This window comes from Aulonocara sp. 'chitande type north' Nkhata Bay, linkage group LG10 (genome assembly GCF_057382095.1).
Source record: "Aulonocara sp. 'chitande type north' Nkhata Bay isolate Kocher_YH1m ecotype deep benthic linkage group LG10, A_spYH_male_GT1.1, whole genome shotgun sequence".
Lineage (NCBI taxonomy): Eukaryota > Metazoa > Chordata > Actinopteri > Cichliformes > Cichlidae > Aulonocara > Aulonocara sp. 'chitande type north' Nkhata Bay.
In genome coordinates this window covers 11,397,319-11,410,293 of record NC_141353.1, presented here as the reverse complement: position 1 = coordinate 11,410,293, position 12,975 = coordinate 11,397,319, and the positions used below count along the sequence as shown (strand labels likewise).

General features: G+C 43.8%; 1 protein-coding gene across 1 annotated transcript in view; it reads right to left on the bottom strand.

Annotated features, from left to right (window-relative positions):
* wwc1 (WW and C2 domain containing 1) overlaps positions 1-12,975 on the bottom strand; it is a 46,581-nt gene continuing 33,606 nt past the window's right edge. Inside the window, exons 12-22 of the mRNA XM_086308239.1 lie at positions 9,273-9,390; positions 8,918-9,088; positions 8,296-8,488; positions 8,010-8,102; positions 7,371-7,420; positions 7,052-7,250; positions 6,652-6,822; positions 6,483-6,575; positions 5,190-5,420; positions 4,870-4,988; positions 1-4,762 (exon numbers count right to left, since the gene is read on the bottom strand). Of these exons, the coding sequence (XP_086164365.1) occupies positions 4,696-4,762; positions 4,870-4,988; positions 5,190-5,420; positions 6,483-6,575; positions 6,652-6,822; positions 7,052-7,250; positions 7,371-7,420; positions 8,010-8,102; positions 8,296-8,488; positions 8,918-9,088; positions 9,273-9,390 (1,505 nt within the window). The 3' untranslated portion in view covers positions 1-4,695. The remainder of the gene's footprint in view (positions 4,763-4,869; positions 4,989-5,189; positions 5,421-6,482; positions 6,576-6,651; positions 6,823-7,051; positions 7,251-7,370; positions 7,421-8,009; positions 8,103-8,295; positions 8,489-8,917; positions 9,089-9,272; positions 9,391-12,975) is intronic.

Here is a 12,975-nt window from a genome sequence, read left to right as displayed (position 1 = left end):
AAAAAAATCAAAAAAAAAAAAAAATCACAGAAGTGCAATAAATACATGCAGTGTGTTTCTCGTAGCCGCCTGCAAACGCATCACCGGGTTTGAACAGATTCATCAGATAAAAGAAACATAAAAGCACAAAAAAAACAAAGATTTGCCTACGTGATGAAGAAGAATCATTTGTGGCTAACAGCATTTGTTTTTAAAAAACCTACATTCCTTCATCCAGATGTTTCAAATAAACGAGTCTTTTTTAATCAGAGGTTAACCGCTGAATTCCTATAGGTCCAACCTACTCGAGGAGACAGAGGACAAACAAAAAACGGCTAATATTAAAAAAATGAAAGTTCCTCCAAGTCTTCTTACACACCCACCGACGGCGGCTCGGTTGGACATTAAACAAAAACATCTCCAGAGCTGCAGTGAACCCGCTGCTCGCCCTGCAGCACGCCCAACTCCGTAACGTTCGTTCAGTTCTCAGTGCGAACAGTCGCCACAAACTGGAATCTACAGCTGATCTGCACTCTGAGAACAACGACGCATTTCTCGTTACCAGCTTTTTTTGATTTATATAAAAAAATACACCAGACGGCGAAAAAAACATGCAAAAGCTCACGAAGTGGTCTGATGAGCAAGTGTACGATTAAAAGTAACTTTTTGTAATTCCCCTCTGCAGACTAACTAAAATGTTCACCACCAGGGGGCAGTGTTTGCTGAATGAGTTTGGAACATTTACAGTATTTTTTTTAAACCCTGGAATTTACATCAAGTACCTTAAAAAGAAAAAAAAACATCTGGCTGCATCTTTACGGTGACATCAGCAGTCTGAGAGTAAACCAAGGGAAGTTTCAGGATGGTATTGACTGGCAGGTGTTAGCTTAGCTTTAGCACCACACGCTAGCAGCTCACTATTTCCAGAGTCTGATTTTCTGTCGTGCCGTAGCAGAGGGTAAAATTACAAAAACACCTCGTGACGAAGGGGTTTGAATCGTTTTACGTCAGAGGACGGGGATCAGCTTTTAAATCTTTGGTTTTGGTCTTTTTCACTGACTGTTCACACTGATGTCGGGCGATGGTGTCAGATTCACATCCTACCGAGGCTCTTTCAGAAGTCATTCGTGTCTCGTTATTTCAATCTTATTACCTTTTTTAAACATACATTCTAGAAAAATATATCTACTCCTACCTGGATGTGGTGGGACTATCTGACGCTTTAATGAGGACTGAAAACACTCACAGAGACTGGGCAGCAACAGGAAGTGGAGATGACGAAGGTAAACGGTCAAATTGGACAATAAAAAAAACCTCAATCATTTCCTAGAGCTGCTGTTTCTCTACACAGAGTTAAAAAAAGAAGAGAGAAACATCTGGAATGACAGCAGCAGCAGCTTGGTTTTCGTCAGCTACGTTCTTCTTTACACGGGGAATGGAAACACGAAGAACAAAATGCACCGACACCATCAGCCTGGTGGCCCAGCAAGAAGGAAAGTCGGACATTCAATAGACAGCCGCTTATTTCTGCATTCAGCAGCTACAGAGTGACAACATCAGGCAGTCACAGGCACTTTAGTGACCATTCAAGGCCCAGCGTTCATTTTTAGCTCCATTTTTGGTCTCCACCACCTGAATAAATCATCTGCTCCATGTTCAGCAGGTAGTTTATAATCCCACATTTTGTAATAATCTAGAATTCATGTTAAATGTTTTCCATGTGAAGAATTTTCCACTTTTTAAATCGTTATTTTGGAGAAGACTTCCTGACACATGCCAGTATGGAGGATCAAAACCGCCAAAATAATAATGGAACAGCAAGCAAATTAATAAATAAATTACAAATGTAAAAAACAATAAAATTCTTCAACATTCAAGGCATTCAATTATAAAATGTAAGACAAATATCTGTTTACTGACCTTCCCTGTATTTCTGCATAAAATTAATTTAAAAATATTAACTCATGTCACATTTTACAAATTAATAAATACCTACATGTATCTATTTTTTCGAACATTTAATGTCATTTTATTATTCACTCAGTCACATATTTTGTTTATTTTGGCACCTTCAATCCTCCATATGCTGAAAAGTAAAAAATTTCCTGTGCCAGATTTCTGTTTGCTTGTTTATGTAAACACTACATTAAACATCAGTTTATATAGAACGTGTCAGGAGTCTTTGGGAGTGACGTTTTTCTAATATTTACCAACTCCTGAGGCTCTTTAGCTGCTCAATGCATCGATAAGTTCACTGAATGTGTCTTCCTCCTCGTTTCAGAGCTTCAAACAGACTGAAACGAGGAGAAAAACAGTTTAAATAACCAGCTGAGGAAAAAAAGGCGACATGCTGAGTTTTGCTGGGGCACCACACTAACACCATCCAACAGTTTTAAGTGCAGAAGGTCCAGTTCTAATAGAACTGAATGCTTCACAAACATCCAGTTACAGGTGGAAACGTGAGGGCAGGAAGTCTGAAATTAAAACTGCAAAAACTGATCAGCCAATCAGAGAGAAGCGCAGGAGCTTATGAAGCAAAGCTGGACTTCCGTCTTCCTATTGGCTGACGACTCAGTTTTTTTTCAGTCGCTTCCAGTCAAACAATCATACGATCAATAACAAGTTCACAGTCATCAGAAATGCGTTTGAGATCACTTCCTGTTCCGACAATCAGAAATCGTTCCAGCGTGAGGCAAAGGTTTCCAGGCGTTTAACTTTCCAAAAACCCACATCAAGTTTTTCTTTTTTCAAACTTCTACCTCAACTTTCTTAAAGTGCAAACTACCCGATCAACTACCTGAGTGTTAGTGCGAGTTAGTGCTGTTTCTACACCGATGTGTTTGTGTGACGAGAGACGATGATTACGGATTACGCTCAGAGCGACGTGTCTCCTCTGAGCTGCTATCGTGCGGCCACGCTGACGTGCTACGACCACCTGTGCCGTCAGCACGACGTCGCTCAGTTTACAGAAAACGTACAGTTTGTGCCAGTGTTTGAAGATGAAGATAATCCTTAAGATTTCAGTCCAGGTCAGTTTGGCAGTAAGCGTGGCAGCTTATTTTTAACTCTTCGACTCACAGAGAGCAGCTATGCTTTAATAACAGTTCAAAAAAATCCTTCTTTATGGCACACTGGACCTCAGTATAGCCGCTCAGTTAATCCTCTCTGTGAAGGAAGCTGTTTTAGCCCTTCCCCTTTGAGGAAGGCTTTCTTTTGGGTGGAGCCTGAGATGGCCATATTAGGGAAATCCCCTCTGTGTGACATCATATAGAACTAAGAGTAAAAAAACTGTGTTTGGACAGAATGTTGCAAAATGTTGCCGTCTTCCAGTCCTCTCGTGTATTTTAGTCCGTTTCACTGTTTACAGTACCATTTGTACATGGTACCAATTACTCCTGTATAGTATTTATGTTTATTAGTCTCTAATTCACTTTTTCTTCCTGACTCTTGTGCTGCTGTAACAGGTGAATTTCCTCAGTGATGGATGATTAATAATAAATATGCATCACACAGGAAACCTAAAGAAGTGCGGCGTTAGCTGAACACAAATGCTGCATTTTGGCTCTCTTTGCTCCAGTTTTGGTCTTTGTCACTTTAAAAATCCGGCTCTTATGTTCACAACATAAAAAAAGCAACTTTTAAGTGCCTCATTTTGCAATAAACTGTAGATTTAGTGCATTAAATCTCTTTATAAATGAGCCATAACATGTGATTTGTTGTCTTTTTGGCCTCTGGACTTTACTACGCCCTCCTTACAGTTTAACAGCGTAGTAAAAACCTATTTAATCGACACTGGGCCATAAAAAACTCAAAGGTATGTTTAAGGTTTAAACAGGCACATGAATGACAATTGGACATGATCCAAAAACTTTCTCCTGCCTGATTGGACGGGATATAATCTGAGGTTATTTAACTTTACTTAATCTTTAGCGTCTCCTTAAAATGAATCTGACTGGATGCTTCCTGTTGAAATGCACCCTGGGAGTTGTAGCTGCCCTGCTCTAAGAAACAGCTGCTTGTTTTTTGTTCTGATCATTTAACCAGCAGAAACTTCACGTCTGTGTAGAAAATAACCTGACCTGGATTAAAAATCTTAAGGATTATAACTGCGGCGATTCGTCTGCACAAACATGTTTTAGTGTTTCACTGTTGTTGTGTAGGGAGAGCCGCATTTAAAAACAAATACAAAAATTAAACACTGTGCTGTTTGTCTGCTCAGAAAATACTCTAATAATAAAAAACTAATCCCACATCATCTGAAGGTCAATATTAAATATCTTTAAGCTGCAGCTGAATTTTCCTTTGAGTACCATTTTTGATTTTGTGCCATTTTCAGTACAAAAGTCTTCGTATGCTCATGTGTGACTGTATGATTCTGTGCTGGAATGATTTTAAACACCTACGAGTCTAAGAACAGCAGGTTAGTAACAGGAACAAAAACAAAAGTGGAAACGAGAATAAAAAAGGAAAAAAACAAAAGCTCCAGCAGTGCTATCGCTAATTTACAAACAAAGACTATCCACATTAGAAATGCTGAGCTCTTTAAAATTACTCTCTCCACGGTTTCAAAGGTTTTTTCCTACTTATTATTATTATTATTATCAGTGTTATTTTTATTATTTATTTTAATTCTTCATAATACCGCCAGACGTTTGCTTCGTCGGTGAGGGAACAGCAGGGAACGACTCCGGAAGGAAAATACTTTGAAATGCTTCTCTACACGTCGTCGGCCGGCAGGTCGGGGATGCAGGTCTTCGCTCGTGTGAAGAACGCCATCTTCTCTCTGAAACCACACACAGCAAACAGTGACATCATCATCGTGCGCGATGAGGTCGCCACCTTCAAACTGCCCCACGAATGAATCTGTGGTGGTGACGGTGCTTTTCGTACCTGAAGGTCTGCACCTCGGGGACCTCTTTGCGGCTCTGGCCTCTGATCTTGTGGACGTCCTTGGCTGCGGCCTTCATCATTTTCTCCACCCTCTTCTCCTGCTGCTGCTCCTCTCGAGTCTGAAGAGAACAAAAGCAGAGAGTTTTTATTCCAGCGGGACAACTATACTGTGACAGTAAAAAAAGAAAGAAAGCGCCCTCTGGAGGATTATCTGTTTCATCTGCACATTGAGAGCAAACGAGGACACAGACACTGATTTCACCATGTAACACGTGGACAGAGGCTCCACGGGAGGCCTGGACACTCGGCGGTAAGTTCACCTGTTTCTCGGCCTGCCTGAGGAGCAGCCGGAAGCGTTCGTCTTCTTGGACCCAGGCGGGCAGCTCTTTCTGGCCCTGCTGCCTCGCCTTCTCCAGCTGCGTCTTCAGCTCTCGCAGCACCCGCAGTTCCTGCGCCAGCCGAGCCTGCCGCGTCCGGGACACCTGCAGGTCCAGCTCCAGGTCCAGAGAGGTCCGCAGCAGCCCGTCCAGACCTTTAACGGGTACAGGAGGCTGAGAGAGGATGAAGGGGCGGGGTTAAGTGCCGAGGACAAAACACAAATTTGCTGGAAAATCATCGACTATGAACTGACGAGCTCTTAAAAATGTGACAGACAATCTGACAGAAACTGAACGAGTGCAACAGTAACACCATCGACTTTCTGCCCGCTGCAGCACAAACTCACAACGTCACAGTGCTTCTGCTGCCTGGTTCTGTCAGTCAGACAGGCTGAGTTTGAGCCGAGGGCAAAGAAAGAAAAATGCATAAAGAAACAAACCCAAAGCTAACAGAATCCAAACATCAGGGTGAGGCTGATCTAAACTTAACCAGGGCTGGACCACAGCTCGACGCACACAGTCCTGCTACGTCTGCGCAGGTTTAAGTGCAGCCATCAGCGATGAAGCCTGTAAAGTCCTCGATTTCTGGAGGGGGCTTAAAAGTCACCCGAGTGTTTAATAACACCTCGACCTATTTGCAAATACTGTCACCAACACCTGCTGCCGTGGAGCCCCGAGAGGCCGAAGCTGCTGCCTCGACTTTAAATTAATAGAAACTGGCAAATGTCAGCGCTGCATTAAACATTCAGACGGTCATTAAATATTAAGAGTCGCTTCACTGGGAGTCGTTAGGAGGTTTAAAGCCTCACAAAATGCAAATTGTCTTAATGCGGTCAGCAAATGTAAAGGTATTACTTTCAAGAAGTCGAGAAGCAGGAGGATCAGAAAGACGAGAGAAACCGCACCACTGAAGCTGAAACACGGGACCCGAGCGTCCCGCGGTTCAGCGTGAACAGCCACGCTCACAGGTGAAGGGGGAGGGGCTAAAATGGCTCATTATAGACAGTGCTGCACCGAAGCTCAGTATCAGATAAACTAGGATTATTATGAACTGTGAATCATGCAAAGCTACTTTAGCAGAGTTACTTACTCAACAAATACCAACAAAGCTTCAATGACGAGTCTCACAAAGGAACTACTTTCTTTTGTCTACATCCGCCACACAAAGTAGGCGTGACGCTAGCTAATGTATAATGGTTCTGCAGTGATGCAGAGGTGAGGGGGCGGAGTCTTTACCCTCTTCATGCGCATGCTGCGTCTCTCGGAGGCGTTTCTGACAAACGGGGACTTCTTGGAGAGCGTGGAGCTGTCGCTGTCACTGCGGTTAATCTGCGAGGACAAAATCGAGCGTTTAATGAGGTCGCAGCGTCACCATCGGCGCAAATCCTGCGTAGGTCTCACTTACCCTGCAGATGTACTGGCTCTGAGGTCCGGGCGAGAAGGTCTTGGAGCGGATGATGGTGTTGCCCCTCATGAAGGGGTTCTGCTGGCGGACGTCCGGGCGCCGCTCTTTGGGCCGAACCACGGAGCAGTGATGCAGCGACGGCAGGCTGTCCATGCTCGTCTCCTTGTTCACCTGTAGGAGAGAACCGCAGCGGTAACGAGGACGCTCACCGACCGAGGCGCCGTCACAGTGTTAGTTCTAAAACTGCTTCTGCTTAAAAACAAACTCGAAAAAGGTCCACTGGAACGGGAAGTGATTCTTCTTCTTCCCCTGCTTAAATGTCAGCGTTCCCAATTATCAGAGAAGAAGAACTCTAAACAAAGCGGCTCGTTGACCTTTAAGCTGAAATAAATGACGTTACCTTCTCTGTGATGGCGGCTGCCGCCACCGCCGTCGGAGGAGGAGGGGGTTTGGGCCCCTTCTCCTCATCTTCCTCCTCCTCTGCTTCCCATTGGCTGCTCTCGGGATAAAACTCATCCTCGTCCTTCAGAGGCCCCGCCCCCTCCGTGCCGTGCCCTTCGTCGTCCTCGAACATGTCCGCCTCCAGAGGCTCGCCATGCCTGATGAAGACCAACCACAGACACTCGTTCTTACTCGCTACGCCACCATCGTCTTCCTCAGACTGAACACGAGGCTCGCTCATAGTTTGCATCACTCAGGTTTTCATCCTCAACACTCACCACTCGTCATCCTCAGGCCCTCCGGCTCGGTCGCCGCTGGAAACGTGAGTCTGAAACACAAACAGTTGCATCAGGACTTTTTAATCCTCCGATCACTTCAAACATTTTTTAGATCATTCAACAACGACATCCCCGTCACACTCGTAACACACACAGCATTTATGTCCCGAACAGTTTTCCACACTGATTGTGCAGCAGTAGAATTCCTCTTATATCCCTACTGCAACCAACATGGCGTCTTACTTTCTATCCCTTTAATCTGATTTATGTATTTAGATTGAAGCTCGGTGATGGATATTCTATTCTATTCTATTGCATTCTATTCTGTCTCACTCACAGCTCCACCTTTAAAGACTTTTTGACCTTTTTATTGACTCGTGTATCAATTTAATGACAGAAATGTGTAAAATTGTAACTGTTACTTTTCCTCTTCCTTCTTCATGTGCGCACAAACGACTTTATTATTATGATCAATATTTCCTCACAGGGACGTTAAACTCATGTTGTGACTCACTGAAAGCATCTAAATGTGAAAAAAGGACATCTGGGAACTAAAATGAGAAGAATTAGTTTTAAATTAAACTGGAGAGGAAACGAAGCACGGCTCATTTCTGGGCCGCTCGCCGGGCTTCTGCTGACCTCGGGCAGGTAGACACGACTCAGCAGGTTGTACCACTTGGTGCACTTCTCCTCCGAACAGCTGACGTCAGCGAGGCTGATCTGAGCTCCCGCCTGCAGCGAGGAAGAGGAGGAAGGGAGTCAGAGAGAGCGTGAGCATGTATTAAACTGTGTGTGACAAGAACCTCGTTAACAGCTGATTAATTAACAGCTGATGACCTTTAACAAACAAACCGTGAGATCCTCGATGATTAGTGAACATTATCTTCTTTTTTTTTTTTACAGTGACGTACGAACTGAAACTAACCAGACACTCTTCGTGGCCCGACTTGCCGGTGTCGCACACGTCCACCCTCAGGGTCTTCTGCCGCAGTGCACTGTGGGATATCTGCATGCCAAACACCTCGTTGAACTCCACGGCGTCTCGAGGTGGCGAGCTGCGTGTTCGGAAGAGGCAGCGAGTGGCCTCCACGCAGGGAAGCACCGCCACGCGTACATACCTGCAGGAGGAAAGGGCAAAGGTCACGCGATGATGTCGCGATGTAAATTACAGACTGTACACTAAAGATGGACGTAGCCTCCATGGCATCAACCTCTGGTTTAGTTTTTTTACTTTGGAGAAAAAGTTTGTTTACTTTTTTATTAACTTTATTACTTCATCACCTAAAGGCGGAGCTAAAGGCGGAGCGGCTTGGCTGTGTTCTGGGATTATACTTACACGTATTTTAGTTTTCTAACGTTCATTATGATCTCAGTAAATAATCATTTTAGTTTTAGATCCGATTCCATAAAACTGCCCCGTAGAAAAGAAAAAACGACCGTATTGAGTTTTTCTGTTGAGCGCCTCAAACACACGGCAGCGTGGCAGAGGCCATTAAACCTGCTGAGATACGTTTGAGGGACAGGAAACACAGACTGAGACTTCGTACATTTTCTGGTCGGTCGGCAGACAGAGGGCGCTGCAGTTGGACAGCTGCATGACGTAGACAGTGAAGCGCCGGTCTCTGGCCTCGTAACGGAAGCCGAGCTGCACCTGAGGGCAGCCGGGCGCCAGGCGGTCCTCGTAGGAGCTCAGCAGGAGGTCAGCGGGGAGGCCGGGTCTGCGGGAAACAGCACGCAGAGTTATTTTAACCTCCAGCTGCAGTTATGGGAAATCCGTCCAATGCCACTCATTTATTAACAAACTGTAACTTTAAATTTCTGAAACAAAGAGCCAGACCAGGAAAAATAAAAGCGTAACAATACGAGGACAAACCTACGACCTCAAATGTAAAACCTTCGTACTTGCGCTCTGACGGCTCGTACACGCCACTGTCGCCGGCGACCGACTCGTCGGACACGGCCGAGGTCACCCCAATCTTCTTTGGCCCCGCCCCCGTCCCTCGCAGCTCGGAAGCTGAGCCTAAAAAAACCAAAAGAAGAGAAATAAATAAATAATTTGATGTGTAATTGTAATCTCCATCAGCTTTGCACGAGTCACAGTTCAAAATCATCCTTCAATAAAGCGCTGAAAAGCAGAAACAGCGACCACGTGTGGCGTCTTTGACTCCCGCTCGTGTTATTTATGTGCAAGTACAAAACTAAAACGTCCAAACTGTAGAGAAAAATGATGAAACCTGAACACGAGTCTATCTGATCCCTGAGCTGAGGTCAATGAAGTGAACCAATCAAACCTGGCCTGGAGCTGCACTGCAAACAACACATTCAAACTAATATAATCAATAATCTGTGGGCTGCATGTGATGTGGACCTGAGAAAGGCTTCAGGCTCGTGTGGCTTCGACCTGATAAGAGCAGGAAACCAGACACCAGGTGCAGCTTTCACCTGAGCCTGACTCTCACTGCCGCTCTCTCATTAACCACACAAAGGTGCAACAAGCTGCAAAAAACGTAAACATGTAAAAAACTGTTTCTTTTTTTATTTGAATTAAACTTTCTTTTTCTCCTCGTCTGACGTTTTCTTGATTGTTAAACACATTATTCAACAACACCGACCGTCACTGAAGTTAAAAGTGTCTCTCGCAGCGGCGTTATTTCATATTTTAACTATGTAAGTGAAACTCAAATAAAGAAGTAAATGGGGGGAGGGAGATGAGGGTGGTAGGGGTCACGTCCAGCAGAGATTTGGGGAATTTTTGCCCATTAAAGCCCTCGTTGCTGGTCCCAGTCAGTCTGACATCATGGCGGGACGTCTGCGAGCTCAGGTGGAGGCAAGAGCGCCACGAAAGACGTCGGAGCCGACAGCAGATCAGGAGAGAGACAAGCCGGTAACAAAAGCAAAGGTAGGTCAGCGCTCAGGTGCAGAAAGGGGCCTGGGAGGGGAGTGAAACGTGAAAACATCACATTCATCGACTCACTCGGTCCTAAAACAAACACGTCAGGCCCACAGGCCCCGCCTGATCCAAAACACAAGACAAGACCCTCAGAAGTGTCCTTCTAAACCCTGAAAATGTTGCTCTCTCCGGTATTTATGACGTTACGAGGGATCAGAAATAAGAACTGATCAATACACCGGCACCAGGCTATCAGCTGATATCGATATCGTATCAGCATCAATAACAGCCAATAAAAAAAAATGTAAGAGTAGAAGAAGAAACGGGAGAAACATGCGTGAACCGTGTTACAGGTGTTGATGTTGCATAATTTGTCCTGTAGAGGGCGCCCTGCTGCTGCTGCTGCTGCAGGCTAGCACAGCGTAAACGAGCAAACGAGTAATCCAGCAAAACAGGATTAAACCCAGAAAGGACTCGTTAATAACGACACTAACAAGCGTCAGGCAAAGATGTTTGTGTTTTATGTCCCTGAAATGTCCCACATATCAAATGTTTTAGTCGCCAAATACAAACGTCAGCCTAAAAGTCCTGCATCTGTCGGCCGCATCAGAAATACAGGAAAAAACCAAATGATTGTACTAGGGCTGCTCGATTATGGCAAAAATGATAATCACGATTATTTGACGATATTTATTTAACCCTTTAAGACCTACTATAGAACCAAGTCCACCAGAGCTTATATTATTTTTTTACATGCTGTAGTGCCATTTGTGGGAGCATTTCAAGTTGCTATACATCAATACAACTGTTATAGCCCATATTTTAATAATATGTATGCATTAAGTCCATAGTAACAACATTAATTGCAAACAAGTGCAATAAACTACAAAAAAATTGAAAATCGTTTTTGTTTTTTTTACATATATTTCTACTTGGAGAAATTTAAGAGGTTTATCCCTCAAAACTTTAAATACAAAAAAAGTTGCAAAAAATAGTTTACAACAACAGGAAATTTATTTTGAGTGTCTTCATAGTTTTATTTTGGAGATACAGCAATTTTTATATACTGCAGGAAAAACAAAAAACAATCCTATGATGCAAATTTGCAAAGAAAACAGCATGTGCATCAAAATAAACTATTTCCAGCAGTGCAATTCAAGTCCTAAGCATCCCAGCAACTATTCAGAAAAGTCAAACATGACTTATAAAAACACTAGTATAGGCTTTTAAGGCCTACAAGTAAAAAACTAGATTTTCTGCGAAAATGATGTCACTTCTGGTTTCGGGCAGGAAATGAGACAGTTCCCGTTGACGTCTTTTTCAAAGTGGGAAGTGTTAAGAACAGCTGATGGATCGGCAAAGCGTGTTTCTGGAATATTATGTTTTTGTTGCTGCAAGTGCTTTTTATGCAGTTTTTGCAAAGCTTTATGTGGAAGGAAACCGTGACCGAGGACAAGCTGATGGCATAAGATGTAAGTACAACTCCTCCGGTTTCATATGCAAAACAAATTATTGCGCTAGCTTACACGGTTCAGGTTCTACAGGGATTTAAAAATGGTTAGGCAAAACGGAGCGTGCTGCTCTGACCGGCTTTAAAGGGTTAACAATAACAATGTATTGAATAATGACTTTAAAAAAGAATATAAAATAGTGTGCAAATACTGATAACAGTGCAAATGTTTGCAATATAAGAAATAAATGAAAAATGTAAACATCTATGTTTAGTGAACTTTGCAGTGTTGCTCTGTGGTGCAGCTACTACATCCTAGCAAAGTTTACACACTGTGTCTACTTGATCCACGTCTGACTCCGCGAACCCATAATGTTTCCACACCACTGAAGTTTTGTTTTTTTTACCTCTCTTTTCAACCAACAGCAGTCACTCTCCTCTCCAAATAACTTCTGCTTAGCTTTCCGAGCTTCCCTCGGGTCCTCTTAATTGTTGTGACGCGTGTTCGAAATGGAGAGCGGTGCGCTCGATTTACCACACGGAGCAGCGCGAGAGTAAAGCATGAGGGAGGAGCTAATAATCGGCTCAGTCGTTTTTAATGATCGTTGAAAGCCCAGATCGTAATCGTGATTAAAATTCGATTAATTGAGCAGCCCTAGATTGTACTGAGAGGATGTAGGAGGAGAAGATGAAATATCATAAAAAGTCTTTTTTTAAAGACTGAACTGATTTACCTGGAAAAAAAGTTTTTCAATTATTTAGTTTTAAAATGAATAAAAGTCAAAATTATACCTGAAAAATTAAACTGGAGCAATGAAGCGATCACAGCGATCACGTCTCCTGATGCAGAGAACGAGCTTCAGACTGAACAGCTGCAACCCTAAACCCTCCAGACCTTCACCTCCACCCTCCTCATCGCTGCCAGCAGCCGTCAGGTGTCACACACAGTATTAGATTCCTCATCACGCACACTGAGAGGAGGAGGAGGATTCCTGGAGTCGGGCTTTCTAATAAAGCTTTTTCTCTGAAGTCAAGAGCGGCCTCTGTCACAGCGACTCGTTCCTGACTATGTTTTACAAGTCAGACCTGACTGCTGAGCGGCTGAGAGGCTCCACAGGTCTGATGAAGAGTCACGTTTCCACTCAAACACGCAGCTTTCATTCTAGTTTCTGATGGCGGGCGGTTATAAAGACGGCTCGCTGTCACCTTAGCAACACTGAGGATTAAAAGCGTTCGTCCTCAGTGAGATGAAGACGTGCTTCCAG